Source organism: Lactuca saligna, chromosome 8 (genome assembly GCF_052625555.1).
Source record: "Lactuca saligna cultivar CGN05327 chromosome 8, ASM5262555v1, whole genome shotgun sequence".
NCBI lineage: Eukaryota > Viridiplantae > Streptophyta > Magnoliopsida > Asterales > Asteraceae > Lactuca > Lactuca saligna.
The window spans coordinates 147,765,298-147,789,347 of record NC_136424.1 but is presented as its reverse complement, the minus strand read 5'-3'; the positions used below and the strand labels follow the sequence as shown (position 1 = coordinate 147,789,347).

The following is a 24,050-nucleotide window of genomic DNA, read 5'->3' as shown; positions in this document are numbered from 1 at the left end:
AGTTTGCTAAAAAAACGTACGTCATTGATTCCGGAAAAGAAGCATATCCGCTGGTTGGGTAATTGTAGGCTTGCGGTGGCGTTAATGGCTCCCGGCGGTGTTCATTCCGGTTGATTCAGATCACCAACCTGCTTCAAATTTGTTTTCTTGTCGATCGGTTGCTTAATCAGCCATATATATATGCATGGCATACCGTAGAAGGCATGGAATTTCTAGGTCTTCGACGTTCAAGGAAGAACTCTATCGTCCTCCTGACGATAAAACCACCTCCTCCGCTCCATCATCACCTCTTGCCTCTCAGATACGATCATCTGATCCTCACCGTGACTCTTCTCTCTCCAGTTCAACGTTTAACACCTCTCTTCAACGCGAATCCAAGGTCTTCCATTCTATTTGTGTTTTACTCTTCATAAATATACCTACAATGAAAATTATATTCAGAAATATTCTTATTTCGTTTTCATTTTCATGCAATTTCAATTGTTTCCATATTATTTCAATAATTTCTTCGGCAACAATAATAACATTACTCATCGATCTTTCCTAAATTTAGCGAAGGCATAATGTATGAAAATACAAGGGATGATTGGTTGTTAAATTTGTAATCAGGATTTAAGTGATCAAAAAGTGCAAGGGGGTACACTCACCATTAATGTGGACAAAAGAAGTCATGATACTCAAGATGCTAGTAAGTTGCAGAACAAGATCAAATCTGAAGCAACTGATCATAAAGAGCTTGACACTGAAAAACAGTTGCAGTCACAGTCGCAGTCGCAGGAGCCTGAAACACCAACCAATCATGAGGATCAACTGAAGGCATCTCGCGACGTAAGGTGGCAAATGTGTAATTAATTGCATATCTACTATGGTTCAAGTAGTGGAAACCATAGCAAATTTATAAGCTTGGAGTTCTCACATTAATTATCATTGCATCATCACATGCATGTTATTCTTACAAGATTTTCCGTGTTTGTTACATGGGGCTCTACCTGATTTGATTGGATAGGACTGAACAAACTTTCTAGGGTTATTTAGGATACTGGGAATGAGAAGGGTATTCAGGTCTTTTCTTTTGAGCCCCATGTAACAAATGAAGCCTCAAACAATAATTGGTTTTAATTTATATGTCAGGTGGCGATTGCAACGGCTGCGAAAGCGAAACTTCTTTTTCGAGAGATTAAAACTGTGAAAGCGGATTTAGCTTTTGCAAAACAAAGAAGTTCTCAACTAGAAGAAGAAAATAAAATTCTTCGCGAGGCTCGTGAAAAAGGAGACCACCCTGCCGATGATGACATGGTAGATATTTACTACAAATCTTTAACTTCTCTTTTATTTTTTTTGTACAAAAGACGTAAAAGCCTCATGATCTGCAACTTTCAGTTTGAATAACAAGTTGCTATTTATATGATCAGATACGACTCCAACTTGAAACACTTTTAGCTGAGAAGGCACGTTTGGCTAACGAAAACTCGGTATATGTTCGCGAGAATAGCTGCTTGAGGGAAGTAATTGAGTATCATAAACTAAGTATGCAAGATGTGGTGTATTTGGATGAAGGAATTGAAGAGGTTGCTGAAGTTAATCCTAGAGTTTCAAGGACACTTTCCGCACCCCCTTTTCCTTCATCTCCTCAAAACAAAAATCCCTTTACAACCAAGGAAACTGAATTCCAAGATGGCAGTCGTCGTGCAAATTTGAATTAGGATTTTTGTTTTTTCTTTTATATGGATAAATTTTTGAATAGATAAATGATGTCTGTCTGGAGTAAGTTATATATACACATAAAGTCTATTTCTTTTCTTGGAGTAAATGAAATGTTTGAATATCGGAAATGACCATTTTCCCTTGTGTAGATACAAATGATCTCTGTCTGGAGTAAGTTTATGTATTACACAATTTACAATTTGGAAGTATATTAGACAACGAAACCCTAACACTGCCATCTTTCATGCGATCTTTCATAACTCAAACGACTCAACTTAACTTACATTTTATTTAGTTTTGGCATTTAAAAGTAACTAAAAAGACAGGTACATAAATTTGTTGGTAATACTATACAAACTGAATGAATAAAATACGCATAATAACATTTGTTTTAGGCATCAAAGTGAAGGGCAGAAGGAGGGAAAGCAATATTACTATTACTATACACTAACTTCAATATAAAACTTTAGTGAAACCAACCTTTTACACCACACTACTAAATGCAATGCAATGCATTACTTACATACACACTCAACACTTTTCTCAAAACAACTGAAAATATAAACTCGTGGAACCATCACTAAACGATCTCAACTCCGCAGGTCTCACCAATGCTCTGCACAATGGACACGTCCTTTCCCTTTCAAACCTGTTTATTACATTACATTCAAAAATCATATATATATATATATATATATATATATATATATATATATATATATATATATATATATATATATATATATATATATATATATAATTGAGAGAGAGAGAGAGAGAGAGAGAGAGAGAGAGAGTCACCACTCTGATACGCATTCTTCACAGAAGACATGTTTACAACGAAGCACAACTGGAACATGCATTTTTTCTTGGCAAATAGCACAAACTTCACCAGCTGCATTTACCTGAAATTCATCATAAATTTTATTAGGATGTCAACTTCACTAATTATTAATAAAATAAAATAAAGAGGATTGCCTGTTCAGATGTTGCATAAGGTCCATAGTGAATCTCTTTATGATATAAAGCCTTTACAGATGATATTAATGATTGGACCTGTGCAACAAAATCATCATTTATATTTCCTTCCATTTACCCAAGTATCTGTGATCCAGATAACACTCAATCCATACATACAACATTGAATGGGATTGGGAGATAAAAAGAATGAACCTTTTCAACAATGGAAGTTAGCTTGAAGGTGAGATATAATCCAGTCATTAGTGATGAAAATAGGCTTCCATATTCTTTGTTCAAAAAGAACCGATACCACACTGGAGCAGGAAGCAATGCACGGTATAAAAGCAACAAGTATTCAACCACAGTCAACATTTGACCCTACCACTCACAAAACCTCCACTCAGAATCAGATACAAATAACACACGTATTTATATAAAAAAATAAAAAAAAATGTTTTCAGCTTTATTTATGCATTGTATCTGACCTGCTTTCGGCGATTTCTTCCTCTGCTGTTCTTGTAATACATTAACAGAAAACACTTGAGCACCATTGCTGCTTGTCTGACCAAAGTATCTGAAAACCCAATAAAAATTCTTGAGTGTTTTCTTATGAAAAGTTATACAATATATAACTTATGATGAAAAGAACTCACCATTGACAACTATTATGAAAACTGCATGCCAGAAAGGTGGTGTACTTTCAGGAGGGAGCATCACCAATGGATACAGGACGTCATCCTGGCGGCACCACCAGTAAACACCAGCCACATGAAGTGTAAAGAAAAAAGAAATGGTTGCTAGAACTGCTATCTTCCTTTCTCCCTGCAAACATATTTGATGAAACTGTTATGGAGCTCTTTACGTAACAGACATATTATTGATGGAAAACAAAAAAGAAACATCAAGAAATAAAGAATGATTTGCACCTTGAGAGCTGTCTGCTTGCGAAGAATATCATTTGATTTGAACATAAAAGCAGCAATCCAGATTGTGACAAGAAAATCTGGAACCCCTTGCAAAGAACAATTACAGTGAGAAAAAGTAGATTTCTAAACAAAGAGGAAATGGAAGTGATAAATGCATGAAGATAAGAACAATGTGATTGCAGTACCTTCAAAGTGTTGGCGAATGAAGACCACCAACAGTAATAAAGAAAATGGAAGAACTTGCTCAATCAATCTGGCAGCCTGCTGTAAATCATATCTCTGGTAAGTAGAATCTCTGCTATTGTTAACACCAATACCATCAGCAGACTCCACATCACCATTCCCACTCACAGCACCACCATGATCACTCCTTGAATCTCCCTGAGTATCCATGGTCGCTGCAGAAACAGCTCTTGAAATTGAGTGAACCAATGATTCACTCTGTGTAGCTGTTCCTTCCCTGATCTGTCCAACAGTTGAAGATTGATTGATATTTTGTTCGCCACTACCAGCGATCCTGATAGATACTTCACTTGAATCATCCGCGGATGGAGGGGAGTCATTCCGAGTGCGTCCACTATTGATCAAACTGCCTGATGAATCGGAATGACTAATACTTTGCGTTTGTAAAATTCCCATATACTCCAAGAATGTACATACAGGTGAGCGAAAGAAATTTGAAGCGGAGAAAGGGTTGTTTCCATTTTGCCTTCGTGGATGGTGATAATGATGATCGCTAGTACTGGTGCTTGCCAAAGAACCTCTGTGCGCGTCTGAATTAACACCAGAAGCCTCCATTCTGTTCGAAAACCTACCCCTAAACCTAATCCTAACACTATTTAAAGGGATAAAATCACAGAAAATTTCACATATAATCAGTAAAGAACGATTTATAGAGAGATAATTATAACAAACTAAATAAACAAAAATCAAAGATCATATTTGAAATAGCTAGGTAGATGAACACTGAAAGTGATCATAAAATTAAATTAAAGAGAAGGTAAATCTTAGTGTGGTGTAGATTCTTGCCTTGGAGACCGAAGCTCCGTTGAAATGGCTCTGAATTATGAGATACGGAGATTCAGTAGGTGAACCCTAACGAATTGCAGTGGAGAAATCAATGCGAATGTTGGAAATTGCATAACGCTATCGGGAATACATGAGCCGTTTGGGCGTTGTACGAAAAAATGTATGCCGATCCTCAAAGGACGACGGAGCATTGGAAGAAAATGGCGGAGGTAGTGGTGGAGATGGCTGATTGTATCTCTCCGTCGCCAAATTCGATCTTTTAGCAGTGCAGAGAGAGAGAGAGAGAGAGAGAGAGAGATGCGTTTGGTTTTATAGCAAAGTAACGCTAAATCCTTCAACTTTACTAAGAGAATGTCAGTTAAAAAGATATTTAAAACTAATTATTATAGTAGTTCTACAAATTAAATACTAAAAAAAATTAATATACTAATACAAGTCAACCTTATCACATTAAATAAAATTTGAAACTATGAATTATATATGGTATAAAGATGGTTTGACTATTTACAGGAACTTTTTTTTATGAATATGGTATCTTTGAAAGGTATGAAAATCGTAATGTATTGATCAATGATTAATGATATAATGGTAATGTAATCGAAAGATGACGAATATATTGTTTATAATACCAACATATTATAAACCAATGAAAGTAATATCGTTGGAACATGAGTATATTGTTTGAAAAAAAAAATCGGGTACTTAAAGTCCTTTTTTTCTCTCCTATGTGGTAGTTATTTGTAATAGAAATATTTCAATGATCGTGGACTCGATTCATTGCAAGAAATATAATGTTGAAATAACTAATGTGTTACACATGAAAATATGAGGAATAAATTGAAGTGATACTATGTGTGGATAAATTAGTAGCATCTTTTGTTGCCTAAAAGAGACAGGATGAATGATGATGCATTATATTTGTTGTTGGATGTGGATACATAGGGGGAACGACACTTTAGGTGCATCATATTGGAAATCGAAATGGAAAATACACGCCCAATAATGAGCATGGTTGTGTAAGTTTGGGTACATAGGCGTGTATATGTGAGGGGAATCACATCGTTGTAGCATATTCAAGAAATGAGTATGAAAATCTAGTATTGTGCATGACTATGTAGAATTGATTTGATGTGGTTGTGATCTAATAATGGACCATGCAAGTCTTAATGATATAAGCAAGGCTTGTCCTAGAATTTACACGATGAATTTAGTTATTACATGAGTATATTTAAGGATGACAATAATACCCTAGCACTATTGAAAAAGAAAGACAAACCAAAAAATGTTGGGTCGGGTACATGGTTATGGGATCAAGTATAAAAAAAATTCTAAAAAATTCCACGAGTTTAGGATAGTTATGGACTTATTGTCTTATGTTTATACTCACGTAACCACTCCCATTTCACCATCCTGAACAATTATATTTTACTAATACTTATACTTTATATTGTAATATTATATTTGGTATTAGAGGTAGAGAGTTTTCTATGCAATTACTATTTTTCTTTAGAATATATATTGATAATATTGTTTTTATTATTTATGTTATTATATTGATTAGTTTATCATGAAATTAGGATATCATAATTCTTGTATCGTGATAATTATATTTATATAACATTTGTTAGATATTTAACTTGTGTATTAGAATTTGAAATTATAAAAAAGTTTAAGTTATTTTTAAATGAGATTATGATCGGGTTTAGCTAATGTGGATAAAATTTAACATATTAACATCATAAATAGGATACTCGACATCCATAGATATACCTACAACCCCGATATGTATTTACTAACTAGGTATTGATGGGATCAGGACGAGTTTAAGATGTGGTTTTATAATTTGGTGGATGAGTATTATACCAGAATCACTAGTAAGTGTCTCAAATATATCCCATAGTCATCCTAAACTGTATAGGCATATGATACATTGTCATCCCAAACTATAATGTATGTGATCACCAAAAACCGTCTTTATGCCATTAATAATATCTTATTATTATGTGAAGATGTTGGTGGCATAAACATAATGGTAATAATACTTATAATTATAGAGCAGTGAAAAAATGCTTGGAAAATCCAACATGATCAATAATGAGACCATATAAGCAATAATCACTTCTATCTTAGAATATTTTATATATAAATTATTATGTCACCTGTCAATCTATTAATTATTCATTTGAAATTTTAAATTTTAAATTTTTCACTGTAATTACAATAAATTAATATTTTATTATCCATTTCAAATTTTAAATTTTAAAAATTTTCACTCTAATTACATTAAATTAATAATTGAATCTTTATTTTTAATTTCAAATTTAAATTTTTTTCACTTTAATTATATTAAATTAATAACGTTAGATTGAAAAATAATATAAAATTAATACATATTATAAGATGATATAACTTCATATATTTATTTAAATCAACGTTTATAATTTTATATAACTGAAAAATATATTTTAAGTAATAATTTATGTAAAATAATTAATTAATAATTTTGATTTTTTGATATTAAAGTTTAATCAATTTTATAACCGTAATTCTCACGGCTTATAAACTAGGTTTATAAACTAGTAAATAAATAAATAAATTGTTTACCTCTACTCCACAATTATAAGGTTACTATAATTATTTTAGGAGCGAAAATCCTTTTCAATGAAAATAAAAATAAAAATGCTTAGATAAATGCTAAAAAAATAGACTTTTTTTTTTTTTTGTTTTTGTTTTATTTATTTATTTACTAAACAGGGGCATTTATAGAAAGTATTAAGCGAAAAAGGACTAAGCATGAAAGTATATGAATAGTGTATGGACCTTTTATGTAATGATTGCATTAGATGCAGCCATTAAGCACCTAGGTCCTTCACGAATTTAGAGAGAACTTCCCAATTGAACTCCAGTTCAGTGGAGTTATTCCAAAGGATCGAAAGGATCACCCCATCGTTATCATCAATTAGGTCGCAATCAGCAGCTGCTGCTACTGTTGCTGCTAGAATTGCAATTGAAGACTTGAATTTTAAATTAGTGAAATTTGAATGAAGGGATATGGAGGGGTTTGGTGGTAGCGGTGGTAGTAGAAATAGGAGAATTACGATGGCTAGCAGCACGGGTAGAGGTGGGAGTAGACCTCCACCGCTATGCGGTGGTCGGAGGAGAGTTGTTGCTACAAAGAAGCGTGGCTGGAGCAACCCGCTGTCGGTCAACAACACCGTCAAAAAGCTTCAAAGACGCGAGATTTCTTCCAAACCCAATCGTGCCTCTGCAATCACCAAATCTCTCCACCGTTTTCGCAACTTCCGCTTGACGGTAGTCCCTTCTCATCCTACCCTCTATTCTTCTTCAGTTCTCTTCAATTCAGCTAGTTTCCACTACTATGCAGCTAAATTTATCAAAAATTAAAGAGTTAGCTATATAATTTGAGATCAGACACTAATTTTAGGGCTCCCTTGTCACTCGTTCAAATAATAAAATAACCAAAAAGTAGTCAATCTCTTTTCTTCTTTCATGTTGGATGCGGAAATCCCTAATGGCTATGATCATCTGGACAATATAACTTGTGGGTTGATGCGATGTATGATGATTGTTTGCTATGGAAAATAACACTTGATTATGCTAACGTAATCCTAATTTAGATATCAATGCATTATAATTTATAAACTTTGATTATTTGCCTTTTCAGGCGATTTAACATTTGTTTTCCCATACTTAATGCTGTGCTGCTTCTCTAGTCTATTTATTTGTAAAGGGGATTTTTCTGATTACATTCGAGATGAATGAATGGTTCAAACCTAAGCATCATAGATGAACATTTTCTTTATATGATGCTTCTATTTTGTTTCTTTTGCCAAATTGGGGATCTTGATATATATCTTCCAATCTGAGGGGAGCATTCGAATAGAGATCTAGAATTAGGGCTTTATTCCTTGTTTATTCAACCCTCTTCCCTTCTCATTTGTTAATCAATAATCTATGAATGTTTAAAGAAGTTAAGTTCCTAATACTGTACATTAAAATTCTCAGATATACTCAAGTTAAAATAACTTTTTATCTTCTTTAAATTTGAACAGTCATATAGCAATGACATAAAAGCATGATATCTAGAGCTCCTTTTTTGCATTTCAACCCAACACATATATTTGTTGTCCCATTTCTTTTTCATTACTATTTATTTGCTACAAATTATTGAGAAGTTTATAATTGCGCACACATTATATCAAAGTTAAAGAACAAAAATGTTGAACATAATTAACACATGCATACATGTGCTTATGAGAGAAAAATGAAGAGATTTTCATGTCCACACAAATCATAATTATCACATGCAACACATTTACATCTTTTCTGTTAACTTTCCCCTATATGTTAATAAACATTACATAAATTACTTTACTTTTTTTAACACCATATCAGGAGAGATACGATATCCATGATCCCGTGGGCCAATGTTCATTAGTATTACCATTGTTGATGAAAAGAGCAAAAGTCATTGAAATAGTTGTGGTGCATGATATTGTCTTTGCTCTTGCAAGTTCTGGTGTTTGTGCAGCTTTTAGTAGAGGTAATTCAAAACACAAACATTTTCAAAATTTCTACAGTTTGTTGTTATATTTCTACTTAAGGGTATGCAAGAATGACATTTTCTTGGTTTTTAATCCAAATACAGATACAAACAAGAGGATATGTTTCTTGAATATCTATCCAGATGAAGTCATCCGGAGCTTGTTTTATAACAAAAATAATGATTCATTGATTACAGTGTCTGTATATGCTTCCAATAACTTCAGTTCACTAAAATGCAGATCAATAAGAATAGAGTACTTCTTAGTTCTTTCTACTCATTTCTTTTACATATACACATGACATGACAAAACATGACAGTTTTGTTTATTTTTGTGTTCCTTTTTTTTTTTTTTTTCTAGATACATACAAAGAGGGAAACCTGATGAAGGGTTTCCCCTTTTCGAAACCGAATCTTTAAAGTGGCCTGGATTTGTGGAGTTTGATGATGTAAATGAAAAGGTTCTTACCTACTCTGCACAAGATAGGTATCTTTCCTTACCTTAAAGACGAGGGCATTCACGTCTTTTACAACAAATTTTTGTCCCATACATGATAACATATTGTACTTTTGACTTTAGCATATACAAGGTGTTTGACTTGAAGAACTACACACTCTTATACTCGATAGCCGATAAACATGTGGAAGAAATCAAAATCAGGTAAACTTTTTTACTTTTATTTTCTTTTTACTAGTTACGGTTTGTATAAATATTAAATAATAAATAAACCCTTTGATTCATTTAATGAAACAGCCCTGGAATCATGTTACTAATTTTCAGTCGGGGTCAAAGCCATGTTCCTTTGAAGATCTTATCCATAGAAGATGGAACGGTTTTAAAAGACTTCAATCATTTACTTCATCGAAACAAGAAAGTGGATTTTATCGAACAATTCAATGAAAAGCTTCTTGTTAAACAAGACAATGAGAATCTTCAAATTCTTGATGTATGTTAAATGTTACTAAATGTTAATGTTCCTTCCATTTGTTCCAAATGTATCTAAAACATGATTTTATGTTGGAATTGTAGGTGAGGAATGCTGAGGTGAAAGAGGTTGGAAGCACAGAGTTTATGACTCCATCTGCATTTATATTTCTATATGAGAATCAGCTGTTTCTAACCTTTAGAAATCAAACGGTTTCTGTGTGGAACTTTAGAGGGGAACTTGTTACATCATTTGAAGACCATGTCTTATCACATCCAGACTGCAACACTAACAACATCTATATAACTAGTGATCAAGATCTCATTGTTTCTTTCTGCAAGGCGGCTGATAACCAGCAATTCACGGATCGAAGAGGTGAATTTACTTTTATGCCCTTTTTCATTTCCCAATTGCTACTATTTATTGCATGTCGTAATGTAGTAATGGTTCTTAATGGGATTGGTTGGCATTGCAGCTGGTTCGATTAATATAAGCAACATATGGACTGGAAAATGCATAGCAAAAATAAACTCAAGCAATGCAATTTCATCAAAGGAAGAAGAAGAGGGAAGCGCAAGTTCAAGGTCAAGGCAAATTGAAGTGAATATGGTGGAAGAGGCACTTGAGGACATAACTGCCCTTTACTTTGATGAAGATCGCAATGAAATCTATACTGGAAATAGTAATGGTTTGGTTCATGTTTGGTCTAACTAATATAAATAATAATAATAATAGGCCGTGTTGAGTTGTGTTGTGTTGTGGAGAGTAATTACATATGTTGGTAGTTATGAATGTTCTAAGTATATAAATATATGTATAATATAGGTTCATTTGTGTGTTTGATTTTGAGATAATAGAGATATATGTGAAATTCATTATCAGTTTAATGTGTTGAAATCCACCAAAGTGGTGTAATGAAAAAAAAAAATTGTTTATTGGTCTACTAATTACGGTTAACAGATCAACAACCAAAAGAACATATTAAGTACAAGCAATGATGATGCCATATCATTTTTAGGACGTGACTTGAGACGAATTTTGTATATACTTTGTACTTTTATTTTTACAAATATGTGTTACCTATTATTATTTAGTTATAGTGACAAGTAGAGTACATATAAAAAAATCACTTAGTTATAGATCTATATATATTATATCAAGCTTTCACGAAATTTTATATCAACTAGTGATAAAATGTATAACAACAAAACAATAGTTTCATGTCTAGTTTGGAAAATAAACCATGCATTAAAAAAACTTCCACCAAAAATAAGACATGATGAACCTTGATACAATTTGGCACGCGCCACGCCTTAGATTACCACCATGAAGATTTTTTGGATGTTATAATCGTAGCTTGTGGCTAAGCCATGTTTGTCTAGAAGATTGCTATTAATTGTCATTTTATTTTTTATAAAATTAACCTTATCGTTGAATTTGATGAATAAACTTATTTCATAAAAATCCTAAGTTTTACACGCATAAATGAAAAAAGCCCCAACATTTTCTTTTTGTAGTGTTATGACCACAACTTTCTTGTATAGTTATCACTTTAGTCCACTTAACGAGTTTCTTGATTAACTCTCTTGTTATTATTATTATTATTATTATTATTATTATTATTATTGCAAAATTAATCCTAAAATTGGGTTTAAAATCCAGATTTAGTCATGTAGTTTGCAAAAAATTACACCACGTGATTTTTTAACTTTATTTTTCGTTTTTTATATACACCACATGGAATTTCTAAATCCAGCATACAATAATAAAGTTTCTCACACTTCTCAATTATGAATCATTCAAGAAAACCAACAAATTAGAAAAATCAATATTCTTGAACACATATTTAATACCATCATAGTAGCAAAAATGTTTGTTGATGAACACACCTTGAAAATGAACTTTGATTGCGATGTATATTACCATCGAGAGGATCTTTGGTGGGAGCAAGGGTTTTTTTAGATTCACTACGAGAATGAAAAAGGAAGTAGGACACTCTAATTTTAAAGCTATCGATTTTGATGGAGTAAATGTGTCATTTTCAATTAATGACTAGCACAGTCATTTCTTACATGGCACACAAAGTAGTGGTTAACCCGGTACCTTGTTAGTTAAATAAAGATGTCTTAAACATTAAGATTCAGACTTTATTCTTCTTTTATACCAAAAAAAAGTGAGTGAGCTTTTAAAACTCGTTGGACTAACATGACATTAACCCAAAGACTATTTTTGTAATTTACTCTAAATTAAATGTACGTCCTGAAGATTTACCCATCCTAATTCTCCTTATTTGTCATCTTCAAAGACACTGTCATCTCCTAATGCTCTAGAGTCTACACTCAAGAAAATGCGGGGTTTACAAAATATTTACAGAATAAACAGAAAGACAGTGGATCTCATGAAAAATTAAATGTAGAAACTTGTAGAGATTCCAAATGGACACCAACCGAATGAGGTAAAATGAGTTCATAAAACAAAAATGAAAAGAAAGATGTCAAGAAACACAATGCTCGATTAGTCGGACAAAGAGCAATAGATGCTTGCTTTATGAAGGATGATTTCAAAAGATGTCCATATAAGTATACTCCACTTCAAAGAAAGTAAAAGTAACTTTGTTTATGTATATCTTTACGTCGATGATCTTATATTTTACCGAGAATTACATCAACATGATTGAAAATTTCTTAGAATCTGGGGATTACTTCACTATTTTCTTGGTAACCATTCCATGAATATAATTTTATCTAACACGATCCAACTCTTGTAATCAAATTTAGTCGGTAGCTTTTTTACTTAAACCCAAATCATTCAATTCTAAAAAAGACAAGACATTATTTGAGCATCACGAGTCGACCTCAACTCACACTAAACTGGCAAAAATGAAGCCAAAACTCATGATAATCTCAAGTGTTGATTAATTAACAAATTAAGCAACTTCAATAAGTGTGGTCTCATAGTCATCAGGAGCCACAAACCCATGCAAATTCATAACCGTTGCCGCCACATTCGCTAGCCCACCATTTGGAACATCCTTACGGAACTTCACACCACTCGCTAACCCCGGTCCTCCTATCGCAACCGGCACCTGCACACAACATAACATAACAGTCTTGTACTGTGTTTGAACTGTAATTATAACCGATGTGAATAGCACAAAACTCTACTTTTTCTTATCCAACCCATAAAAGTAAAGATGGGACATAAAGGTAAAAAAGTACAGTCATATATTTATTGCTTACTGGCTGAAGAGTGTGTGAGGTTAGGATTTGGACTTTTCCATCCTTGCCAACTATAGGCTCCCCTTTCTTGTCCCGTTTCACCATATCCTCTGCGTTTCCATGATCTGCAGTCACGACATATATGCCACCCACTTTCTCCACCGCATCAAGTATCGTCTGTCAAAATATAAAACCTATATTTATTTATTTCTGTATATCATAATTTAAAATATATAAACGAGAATTACAAATGTATTTAAATTTTTACGTGACACTTAACATACCTTAACAGACTCATCAGCAGCCTTGCAAGCGACAATTGTGGCGTCCACATCACCCGTGTGCCCAACCATATCACCATTTGGTATATTCACCCGTACCTAAATTTAACCACATTTTAAATTTTTTTCCCATTAACATCAGTTCCAGTACAACCTGTTCTGTTCTGTTCTGTCTTGTCATGTGGGGCCCGCATAAATGGAGAAAACGATTTATTTACCTGGTCAAACTTTCCACTAAGGATAGCATCACGCGCTTTCTCACCAATCTCAAAAGCCTTCATCTTTGGTTTCTCATTAAATGTAATTCCAGAATCACTTGGAATTTCTACATATTCTTCCTTCTCAGAATTGAAACATCCCGAACGATTTCCATTCCAGAAGAAAGTAACATGACCAAACTTCACCGTTTCGCTATTGTCAAACAAAAAATACGACACTTCTCAATTCTATTACGCGTATTTCCTTTTTTTTTTAAATAAAGAAAAGGAATCAGAATCACCTGCAGGCGAAAGTGCGGATACCATTGTTGACCAAATATTCACCGGAAGTCCTCTCAATCAATGGAGGTGATACAAGATAATGACTTGGAAGTTTCAACTCTCCATCATACTGAAGCATACCTGCATACCTAATTTTGGGGAAGCGGACTCTATCAAACTTATCAAACTTTTCATATTCAAGAGCTTGAGCAAGCATTGTCATACGATCAGCTCGAAAGTTAACTGTCACAACCGCATCACCATCCACAATGGGACCCACCGCCTTCCCACCCTCATCAACAATCACAAATGGTGGTAAATATTGGTCATTAGCATTTGGAGCTTCCCTTAGTTTCTTTATCGCCTCAACTGCATTCTTGAACTTGTTTGGAGCCTCACCAAGAACTTGAGCATCCCAACCACGTTTCACAACTTGCCAATCATTCTTCAAAAAGAATGCAAGAAATATAATGATTTTGATATCAGTATCAGTATCAGTCTCAGTCCAATACATGTCAAACACAGTAGAAAGATTTCAATTCAATGAATCGATGTTACCTCATAACGATCCATAGTGACATACATGCGTCCACCACCAGAAGCAATTTGTGCATCAATGCCTTTAGCACGCAACTCGGAGAGATCCTTTTCTAGGGTTTCAGCATGGGTGACACTTGTTCCATCCAAAACATCCCTACCATCTGTAAGTATATGGACTCTTATCTTCTTGGCCCCACGCTCACCAGCACCTTTTAGCAACAACTGCAATCCAATAACATACATGATAATCTTTGAAAAAAGATCAATCTTATGTGAGATGAAGGTAAATCATGGAATCATGTTACATTGTTTTTCAACCCTATGTATACCTGTAATTGATCAAGGCGAGAGTGGACACCTCCATCACTCATTAATCCAATGAGGTGTAAGGTGTTGTTTGCAAAAGATTCCTTAATGTATTTGAAACCTTCATCATCGTATATTTTTCCAGATGCAAGGGCAAGATCAACAAGTTTTGCCCTGCAAAACAGATATATGAGATGTTATTTGTTATGTTATGTTTACAATTATGTGATTAAAAAATACGAGTATTAATGAAGATGAAGAAATCATCACCCTTGAGCATAGATTCTCCCAGCGCCAAGAGCATTGTGTCCTACTTCACTGTTTCCCATGTCATCCTCTGTGGGAAGCCCAACAGCAGTACCATGAGCCCTCACCAGTCTCCATTTATCAGGGGCAGTCTATAAAGAAAACACACTTTAGAGTTTAATAAATGTCTTCGATATAGTAATTATTTATGAAATTTAATTGATTGTAGGTTAAATAAAGTTTAACCTTTTGAATCCCAATAGGTTACAGATCAATCGAAGAAAAATTACGACTGATACTTCGATTTGAAATTTACAAAAAACTGATAAAACAGCAGCACGAATTCCTAATTAAATTGATGATAATTTTGTTACACTTTCGAGGTTATACTCGTTAATTCGACTTGATTTCTTAACCATTGTTTTGATCATGTTGCGATTCCGATACAAAATCTAAAAATCAATCAATTTTAAATTGGATTGATCGACAATAATTCTAACACGCAGCTAACAAAAGGTTTTCCGGAATCAACTAACGAAAATATAAAAATCGATATAGATAGATCATAGATATAGATGTTAGAATGCATGAGAATTATCGAAGGAAAAAAGGTACGCTTTTCAGAGAATCCATGGTAGGTGTTTCGGCGACATGGATGCAGTTGTATTTTCCGGGAGAAGCATCACCCCAACCATCCAAAACCACCACCGCCACCAACTTTCCCTTCGGCAGCTTTGGGTGATCCGCTAACTTCCATGAAACCTCTTTGCTTCCCATCTCCTTCTCACGATCTCTGCCTCTGGTTTCTATGAGAGCTTGAATTCAGGCACTCCCCCATCAAATGATCAAACTGGTCTATATATAGTTTCTCCAGAACCTTCGAGGGTGATCTCTAAAGTATCAGAAAGCCCCTAAATTATGGATGATAGTTAGAAGTGACCCTTCTGTTTATTTATTTCTCTTGTTATGTGTATCCGAACCAAATAAAGTTTACATGTAGAGTGTAGAGGGGTCGGTTTAATAATCTTGAAAAGTTTAGGAATAAAAATGAAAACGGAAGTAAGAGTGGGTTATAAAAGAAATATCAAGATGAAGAAACTGTCTCCGCCCGCATCTTGAGGGAAAATGGAAAATAGGAAAAGAAGCCGCTTCAGCCTTCATGGTAAATACCATAAATACCCCCGAAAGTATGTAGTATTTGCTGAAATGACCAACAGATTTTTAAAAACATAATAAATAAAAATCACATTTTCCACTTACATCATTTTTCTTTTTTCTGAACCGCTAAAATATATTTAAAACCTTCTATCAATGAGCTAAAGAAAAAAAAAAAAAAACAATTATACAAAAATTAGACAAAACTATAAAAATGGTCTCTGTGTCTTTGTATGTATTCATTTGGTTCTTGAATTGGTGTTTTACCAATGGAAACATAACGTTTGCAGTGGTGATTGGAGTTATCATAATCCTTTTTGTGTTTCCCCTTCGTATGCTTCTTCTTTTTCTTCTTGAAATTGAGCTTTTACACGGCTTTTATGACTAACAACCTTCACGTTGCAGGTTGATGTCTTTGGTATAGAAAAGGGTACATCTACACTGCAAATTAACTTTGGCTTTGACTTTTGGTTAATCTCGTTTATATCTGGAGTGACTCTTGAATATGAGTTTGTAGTAAAATGGTTTGTTACTTTCAGCATTTCAATGGTGGATTATATTTTTTGCATTTCAATAAAAGAAAGAAGACAATGAACATTTTTGGGATGGCTTAAGGAGAGAAAAAGAGGGGTTTTCTTTATTTGTTTTAACATTAATATTTAAATAAAAGAAAAAATATATTAAGGAAATAGAAAAAACAAATTAAAACCACATATTAGTTTTTTTAAGTTTATCAGGAACCTGTTTCACAATGAAACTTAGATGAAAATACCACCAATCCAAAAAAATCGTGGTGTATACCAAAACCCGAAATAAATGGTTCTTTAACCACTCAGACCAAGACATAAGAACTTTTCGATTCCTACTAAAAAAACCCACAAAAAACAATCTATCACCATGTAAATAAAACTCCCTCCCTTTGCCATTATTCCCAAATAGCACATGGTTTCTATACTTCTAGAAAACCACATTTTCCACTTATATCATAAAATGACATATGCATGAACTTACCTTATTTTTCTGGTTTCACAAACGTTTACGAACTTATTAATTTTAAGAATTTATGTTATAAATTAAAGTTATGGGGGAAATGATATAAAAGCCTTTAAGTTTGATATAAATGTATGGATCTACCTTACTGTGTATTTTAGGTTCATTAAACTAAAGGGAATTGGAGGCGCTAAGCATCGCTACAACCCTCGCCATCGACGCTATACACTCCCCCTTGGCCCGCGTGTAACATCCTGGGTTTTCAGGTATTTCCAAATCTCTCCTGGATTATTATTTTTGTCATTATAGTCCTTGGGAATAAAAGGTTGTAGCCATAGGATGCTCTAATAGCAATTTTGGTAGTTTTGGTCAGGAGGAGTACGCTAAGCGTACATAAGGGTATGATGAGAATACTAGGGCGCGCCCTACTATGCAGTGCGTACACTGGGCGTACTCATGTCTGGATGAAAACCCTAATATTTAGGTTTTGGGTGGTATATAAGTGTCCTTATAGCTAATTTCTCCCAACATTTTCAACCTCCATATCTTTGAGACATTTACCAAGACCCTAGCCTTATGTGTGTGAGTTTGAGTATGTGTAAGTATTCTTTGTGTTAAGAAGAAGAAGAAGAAGAAGAAGAAGAAGAAGAAGAGATTCCTTGAAGAGCCTTGGTATGGATTCAAGCTTTGGATCTAAGACCTTCATCTCCTTGGGAAGCTGCAGAAGGTAAAAAGCTTTTACCTTTACTTGTATTTTCCCTTAGATCTTGCATGAAAAGTTTTATGTGTGCTTAAGTCCCCTTTTCTTGGTCTTGATGAGTTGAGCTACTCTAAGACCAAAGGGTCTGTCCTTCTTGGAGATTTAGGGTATTTTAGGTCATAAAAATGCTATCTTGGCCCATTTAGTGGTTTCATGCATGTTATAAAGGTCTTAACTGGTTAAGACAAGAAAGGGTTTTGAGTTTAGGGACTTATTGGACATGCATAACCATAAAGTTGGAAAATTTATGGTTTAGGACACCTTTTTAGGTGTAAATCTGACTTGGGACGTCTGGACGTGAGGTATGAAGAACTTAATGGACATTTGCATGGCCACAACATACGTTGAGCGTACCAAGGCGTACGTCGGGGGTTGATGGTTAACGTCTCATTTTATGATCAAGGTGGGTATTGAGCGTATAGCTGAGTATGCCCCCCGTACTCAGCCTGATGGGTTTAGTTACTTTGGGCTTCGGGTATTGGGTCGTTTGGTGGGATTTGATGCTTGGGCCCTAATGGACCATCTGGACAAATGTGTTTTGGGCTAATAAGATGGTAGAATCTTTGGGTGAGGCCCATTAAGAGGCTTGGCCTAATTTGGAAAATTGGACCAATAATAGGCCTTGAAATAGTTGGGCCTTTTTGATGTAAAATTTTGGACTTGGACCTTAGCCCAATTAGAGAAAAGGTAATAGACAATTACCTTATGCCTGGGGCCCTTAGTCAAGAGTGGTATTCCAATTGTTTATTGGGTGTTTGTTATTGTGATAGTTTAGGATTTTTGGTGAGTCGGCAGTCATAGGTTTCAGTTCGATTCGACATTGTGAGGTAAGTCTTCCTCACTATACTTTCGGGTTGAAGGCACCAAGGCCAGCCCCTTGGTTTGCTAACCTGATACTGTTGATATGTTGAGTATGATATAGTTATGTATGCTAGTCTTGATATGCTAGTTCGGTAGATTTGTAGGACTACCTATTAATTGCATGTTTATCTGTTTATGATATTATATGTTACATATCGACATATTATGTGGATGGGTTGAGGTAGTACTGCTTTGTGCTGTAGCCAACAAACCGTGGAGTATGCCATATATCAGCTGAGGGACAGGGAGGGCATGCCAGAGTCATACTGAGGACTCATGAGCATTCCAGATACGAGTTGAGGGCTGGGAATGGCATGCCTTACTCGTACTGAGGGCTTAGCGGTATTAATTCTGTTAACTGATCAGGTCGGAGTGTAATCCAGACATAAGTTGTGGCCCGTAGGGCAAGCTATACATATGTTGTGGGCTCAGGGGTAATCTGGTTTGTAAAGTTGTGGACCCATTGCATGCTATTATGATATTTGTGTTATTTGTTATGTATTGGTATTTTGGGGAACCCACTAAGCTTTGGGCTTACAGTTTTAGATTATGTTTCAGATACTTCAGAGGATTGAGGGAAGGCGAAGTCGTTATCGTGCACCTCCTCATGTTTTGTTTTACGTTTTTGGGATTTCTCTGATGTGAAACTTTTTTTGAAGACAATTTGTAAACAATGATGATTTTGGGTTTATTTTAAAAGTTTAAATCTTTCAAGAATTTTGTGCGTGTTACATGGCTTCAACGGGCTCGCCATGCTAAGCTTGTCGGTTCACATGAGAGAGAAAGAGAAAGAGAGAGTGACAAAGAGAGAGAGAGAGAGAGAGAGAGAGAGAGTCTTGTGCACACTCCTATATAGAGTGATTGTCATAACATTTGTAGGGTTTTCTTGAAAGCAGAGTTACAGAAGTCACTAGGCCTCCCAGATCGTTCATGTAGCGAATAACGAGTACTTGGTCTAGACGGGGAGTATTCAAATTGAGTGAATTTTAAAGAAATAAATTTTGGAAAAACTATATATATATATATATATATATATATATATATATATATATACATATACATATATATATATATATATAAGATATCATAAGTTAATTAAAAATTATAAGAAAATAGATGAATACCAATAACAATTACAGTTTTTTATTACAAAAAATATCAAAATTCCTGAGTTTGACCAAGTTTTTCTGATTTTTTTGAGTTTTCTGAGTTGGTCGAGTTGATGTTTTAGAAGAACAGATCTAATATTTTTGCAAGAATATTTCAGGTGAACAAAATATTTCTTGATTCAAATGCAAGTCAAAGGTTTTGCGATAACTAAAAAATCGTTAAATGTCACATTTTTCAGATTTAGTGCTTCACGTTTATTCTCATATCAAGGGGAGTTTCCTTTGACATATATGATTCCAGCATATTCTCATGACCATTTCAAGATTTTATAATCATATTTCGATTACAAAAAGGGGAAGATTTTGGTATGTTCACTCAAAAGAAGATTGTTGGGCTAATGTCATAAAAGCCCTTAAGTATTTAAAAAATTGTGGGTTTTACCCTTTGATGTCTTTTGGGTTCATTAAAACCGAATATTTAGACCATTTGTGTCAAAATCGCCATTTAACAAGTAAGCAACCGGTTACCCGGTTATACTTACCCCACCCATCGTCATCTTCAAACCATACATATGCTTCTTTTGTTCACCCTTCTTCTTCTTCTTCTGTTCTGGTGCAATGAAACAACCCATGTAGGTCTCCATTCATCTTCCTTCTGAATCAAACCCTAACCCCCCCTCCCCCATATTTCCTCCAGCCACCATGAAACCTAGGAAAAGAGTGATGGAGATCCTTTAAAACTGCCTCCTTAGAGTCGCCATCGACATCATCCACAATCAGAGTCGGTCCATAGGCATAACTCCACCACCTCACGTCCTCGCATCTTCATTATAAGCACAAACCTTGCCTCCCTTTCTTCTGTTTACCAGACTCCATTGAAATCAGCCACAATTTTGAAGATTAGTCGGCAGATGGATCTCATCCACCATCTTTCCCTTCCAATTCTCCAGATTGATATAAGGATCTTCCCTGCCGCCACCATGCTCAAAGTTATCAGATTCCATCATTGATATGAATAAATCCTAAGGAACCTCAAGTGACTGGAACAATAAAATATGAATCAGAGCAAAAGGGTTCATCGTCTTCTCATCACCTAGTTCATATCTTGGAGTCAAGGCGACACTTATCGTTGATTCCAAGGATAACACACCAAATTTTGGCTGCACCAATATCTGATTTGTGATTAAAATTCGCATACAACACACACACACACACCATATGCTTTGCTATTGATTTGTGTGTTATGCATGTACTTTTATGTTCCTTTGTATCTCCAAGATGACCATGGTAAACGGGGTGAATGAGGAGGAAAGTATGAGTTATGGGCATGAATGAGAGGTGGTGGTGGGCCATGTCAATGTAGATATGGTCGTGATAGTGGTTTTCAGTAATGGTAGTAGTGGTGGATTTCATGTGTGTGTTGTTTTTGTAAAAATTTATGAATAGGGATGTAGAAGATGATGAACAAGTGGTGATGGGTTGTTGTGTGCATCTTTAGTTATGGAGAATGAAGATGGTGATTTACCTTTTAACTCTATATTTGCAGGTATGAATCAAGAAGAAAAATTTCTCGACTTGTAGATTTGAATCAAGAAGAAAATTGGATGTTTGATTAAGTGGTTTCAATTTCAATGAGTTAAATGAGTTCTGTGTGTTACCGACAGTTGACTGGGAAACCCTCTAAAGGGGCATAAATGCAAAAATTAAATCAAATATCTGGCTTTAGTGAACCCAAAAGACATCAAAGGGTAAACCCACAATTTCTTAAAAATTTAAGGGCTTTTATACCATTAGCCCGAAGATTGTTATTTCTCAAATCTTGATTTTTTTGTGAAGCTTTAAATATATTTATTGAAGTTGTGTATTTTTGGTGTCTCGGTGAGCATATGTCAGAATTTATATCATGTGATGACTACGTGCTTTGATTGACCCAAGTTTAGTTCTCCTTGAATAAGTTTGGTTGAGAATCAAGTTTTTGATTCTTCACATGATCCTTTTGGGTGATTATGGCATTACTAGATGTTTTTCATGATTGATTTTGACGACTAATGTGATATTGAGGGGAGTTCTTAGTTGTCTGAGGAACATAAAAGTGATTCAGAGTGCTTGATTCTGAAGTGGGTATTTTTTATGGGTTTTCACTAAAATGCCATGTTTTTTTAGATTACTTTTGATAGTTGAGGATGATTATTCCCATTGGAGATTTTTCTACCTTGGTTCATAGCCTAGAGCACATCAACACTTATTGTAATATCCAAAAAAATTTATATCAAATTTAAACTTTTTCAATCATAAATAAAACCAATTCGTATTTGTTTACAAAATGTTTTCAAATCATTATTCATCAGAGTGCCCCAATAACTAGATCAAAAGGATGAGGAGTGGTACGGTCACGCCTTCGCCATGCCATGATCTCCTGAAGTACCTGAAACAATAAACTGAAACTGTAAGCCCAAGGGCTTGGTGAGCTACCCCCAAAATACTAATACCCCACTGATAATACCATATCAACAACAGACAATAGTCAACATGCATACTGGGCCATCGGCCTAACTGGACCGCCCGATAGTGCCTACAGTCTAACTAAATCTGTCTCGATCCTTCGGCATGAATGGACCGCCATGTGGGCCTACAGTCTCCCCGGACCGCTCTTAGGGTATGTTGGCCTTCAGCACAAAGCAGGACCGCCTCAACCCAACCAACAAGCAATTAACCAAGTGCACATAAGTATCATATACTAGCATATACAAACATCAAACATATATATCTCATTGATCATCGATCATAGAAATCCCTCGTAACTAGAGTACCGACCTATCAAGTCACTAACTTACCAATCCCTACGGATCATAAGAGCATAATATAGTGTCTATCCTGATTCAGATCTAACAGATCATAACCACATGTAGCACATTATAACAATAACAACTTAAGGGTCAGCCTTGGTGCCGTAGACCCTACTGATATAGTGATGATAACTCACCTTGCAGGTGTCGACTCGGTAGATGAACTCCAACTCTCGGATCATTGTCAAAAGCTCCACCACCTATTACCATAATATAATTATACCCATAAATTCCAAACCTTTCAAGGTACGCCAACAATCAACTAATCAAACCCTGGTCAAAAATCAAAGTCATCAGTCAAGGTCAACAGTCCATGTTGACCTTAACTCACCGAGTACCCTAGACTACTCGCCGAGTTCCTTGATGTAATTGTCCACTCACCGAGTCACTGAGTGACTCGTCGAGTTCCTTTGGTTTACGATCAAACTCTAAGGCCACTCGTCGAGTTTTCCTTCTTGCAACTCAACGGTTACACACACATATATAAATTGGGGAAAACTCATCCGACTCGTCGAGTGGTTCATGCCACTCGTCGAGTTCTATGGAAATCTTCATCGGACTCGTCGAGTTGTTCATCCAACTCGTCGAGTCCAGGCCTATCTTCATATGAATCGTCGAGTCATCCTTGCGACTCGCCGAGTTCCTTTAGTCGATAAGCCATACAGACTCTTTTTAAGCCATGCGGTGGCTCCAAATTACATATCCAAGCTTCTAAGGCATGCATTTTACGTAAAGTTTCAAACTTTACGTGTATGCATGGCTACAAAGGCTCTAAATGACAAATCCAAGCTTACAATGGGGTTTCATACTCAAGGAAGGTTTCATACATGGCCAAGTTCATAGCTTTTTGACTCTAGAACCCAAGACGGGTCCAGATCTGAAGTTACAACTTCAGATCTAGATCACACCCCGCATTATCATCTCAAATATGCCATAAAAGCCCTAAATCTAAACCAAATGAGGTCTAGGAGGAAAATGAAGTAAAGGTGATGATTTGATACCTTCAAATGATGCCAACTGAGGTAGATTTCTGATTCCCACACCTTCCTTGCTCTTGATCTCTTTTCCTCCAAGCTCTTCCTTCCCAAAAACTCCTCTCTAAAGCTCAAGACACACAAGGATGAACACCACACGAGTTAGGGTTTCTCAA

At 35.0% G+C, this 24,050-nt stretch overlaps 4 protein-coding genes across 6 annotated transcripts; 2 read left to right on the top strand and 2 right to left on the bottom strand.

Moving 5' to 3' along the window:
• Positions 1-64: 64 nt before the first annotated feature.
• LOC145012857 (uncharacterized) lies at positions 65-1,823 on the top strand. Its single transcript, XM_078971657.1, has 4 exons — positions 65-379; positions 610-828; positions 1,132-1,296; positions 1,413-1,823. The coding sequence occupies exons 1-4, from the start codon at positions 185-187 to the stop codon at positions 1,701-1,703; spliced, it is 870 nt and encodes a 289-aa protein (XP_078827783.1). The 5' UTR covers positions 65-184; the 3' UTR covers positions 1,704-1,823.
• Positions 1,824-2,121: 298 nt separating this feature from the next.
• LOC145011719 (uncharacterized) lies at positions 2,122-4,941 on the bottom strand. 2 transcript variants are annotated; one of them, XM_078970447.1, is made up of 9 exons: positions 4,620-4,941; positions 3,776-4,425; positions 3,591-3,676; positions 3,318-3,486; positions 3,150-3,238; positions 2,878-3,042; positions 2,683-2,760; positions 2,506-2,609; positions 2,122-2,353 (listed from the first exon to the last, which is right to left on the bottom strand). In XM_078970447.1, the coding sequence occupies exons 2-9, from the start codon at positions 4,386-4,388 to the stop codon at positions 2,248-2,250; spliced, it is 1,410 nt and encodes a 469-aa protein (XP_078826573.1). In that variant the 5' UTR covers positions 4,389-4,425; positions 4,620-4,941; the 3' UTR covers positions 2,122-2,247. The 2 variants fall into 2 exon arrangements, with proteins under 2 accessions (XP_078826573.1, XP_078826574.1); XM_078970448.1 differs by having other exon boundaries at positions 3,591-3,667; positions 4,620-4,940.
• A 2,544-nt stretch (positions 4,942-7,485) lies between these two features.
• LOC145011334 (uncharacterized) lies at positions 7,486-10,990 on the top strand. 2 transcript variants are annotated; one of them, XM_078970035.1, is made up of 8 exons: positions 7,486-7,931; positions 9,036-9,183; positions 9,289-9,439; positions 9,545-9,670; positions 9,764-9,844; positions 9,965-10,130; positions 10,214-10,484; positions 10,585-10,990. In XM_078970035.1, exons 1-8 carry the CDS (start codon positions 7,671-7,673, stop codon positions 10,821-10,823), a joined length of 1,443 nt encoding a protein of 480 aa, XP_078826161.1. In that variant the 5' UTR covers positions 7,486-7,670; the 3' UTR covers positions 10,824-10,990. The 2 variants fall into 2 exon arrangements, with proteins under 2 accessions (XP_078826161.1, XP_078826160.1); XM_078970034.1 differs by having other exon boundaries at positions 7,487-7,931; positions 9,938-10,130.
• Positions 10,991-12,710: 1,720 nt separating this feature from the next.
• LOC145011744 (2,3-bisphosphoglycerate-independent phosphoglycerate mutase-like) lies at positions 12,711-16,022 on the bottom strand. Its single transcript, XM_078970476.1, has 9 exons — positions 15,795-16,022; positions 15,204-15,331; positions 14,957-15,107; positions 14,646-14,849; positions 14,108-14,532; positions 13,827-14,019; positions 13,612-13,707; positions 13,349-13,504; positions 12,711-13,194 (listed from the first exon to the last, which is right to left on the bottom strand). The coding sequence occupies exons 1-9, from the start codon at positions 15,954-15,956 to the stop codon at positions 13,036-13,038; spliced, it is 1,674 nt and encodes a 557-aa protein (XP_078826602.1). The 5' UTR covers positions 15,957-16,022; the 3' UTR covers positions 12,711-13,035.
• Between the last annotated feature and the right edge of the window lie 8,028 nt (positions 16,023-24,050).

Bases quoted from the DNA above. Each gene is read 5' to 3' on its own strand.
- LOC145011744 (XM_078970476.1), bottom strand. From the start codon at position 15,956: ATGGGAAGCAAAGAGGTTTCATGGAAGTTAGCGGATCACCCAAAGCTG. The intron at 15,332-15,794 runs GTACCTTTTTTC...TTTTCTTTATAG, and splicing joins CCATGGATTCTCTGAAAAGC to ACTGCCCCTGATAAATGGAG. The intron at 15,108-15,203 runs GTGATGATTTCT...TCTGTTTTGCAG, and splicing joins GGGAGAATCTATGCTCAAGG to GGCAAAACTTGTTGATCTTG.
- LOC145012857 (XM_078971657.1), top strand. From the start codon at position 185: ATGGCATACCGTAGAAGGCATGGAATTTCTAGGTCTTCGACGTTCAAG. The intron at 380-609 runs GTCTTCCATTCT...ATTTGTAATCAG, and splicing joins CTCTTCAACGCGAATCCAAG to GATTTAAGTGATCAAAAAGT. The intron at 829-1,131 runs GTAAGGTGGCAA...TTTATATGTCAG, and splicing joins AACTGAAGGCATCTCGCGAC to GTGGCGATTGCAACGGCTGC.
- LOC145011719 (XM_078970447.1), bottom strand. From the start codon at position 4,388: ATGGAGGCTTCTGGTGTTAATTCAGACGCGCACAGAGGTTCTTTGGCA. The intron at 3,043-3,149 runs GTCAGATACAAT...TGTGAGTGGTAG, and splicing joins GAAGAAATCGCCGAAAGCAG to GGTCAAATGTTGACTGTGGT. The intron at 2,610-2,682 runs GCAATCCTCTTT...GATGAATTTCAG, and splicing joins CTTATGCAACATCTGAACAG to GTAAATGCAGCTGGTGAAGT.
- LOC145011334 (XM_078970034.1), top strand. From the start codon at position 7,671: ATGGAGGGGTTTGGTGGTAGCGGTGGTAGTAGAAATAGGAGAATTACG. The intron at 7,932-9,035 runs GTAGTCCCTTCT...ACACCATATCAG, and splicing joins TTCGCAACTTCCGCTTGACG to GAGAGATACGATATCCATGA. The intron at 10,131-10,213 runs GTATGTTAAATG...TTGGAATTGTAG, and splicing joins AGAATCTTCAAATTCTTGAT to GTGAGGAATGCTGAGGTGAA.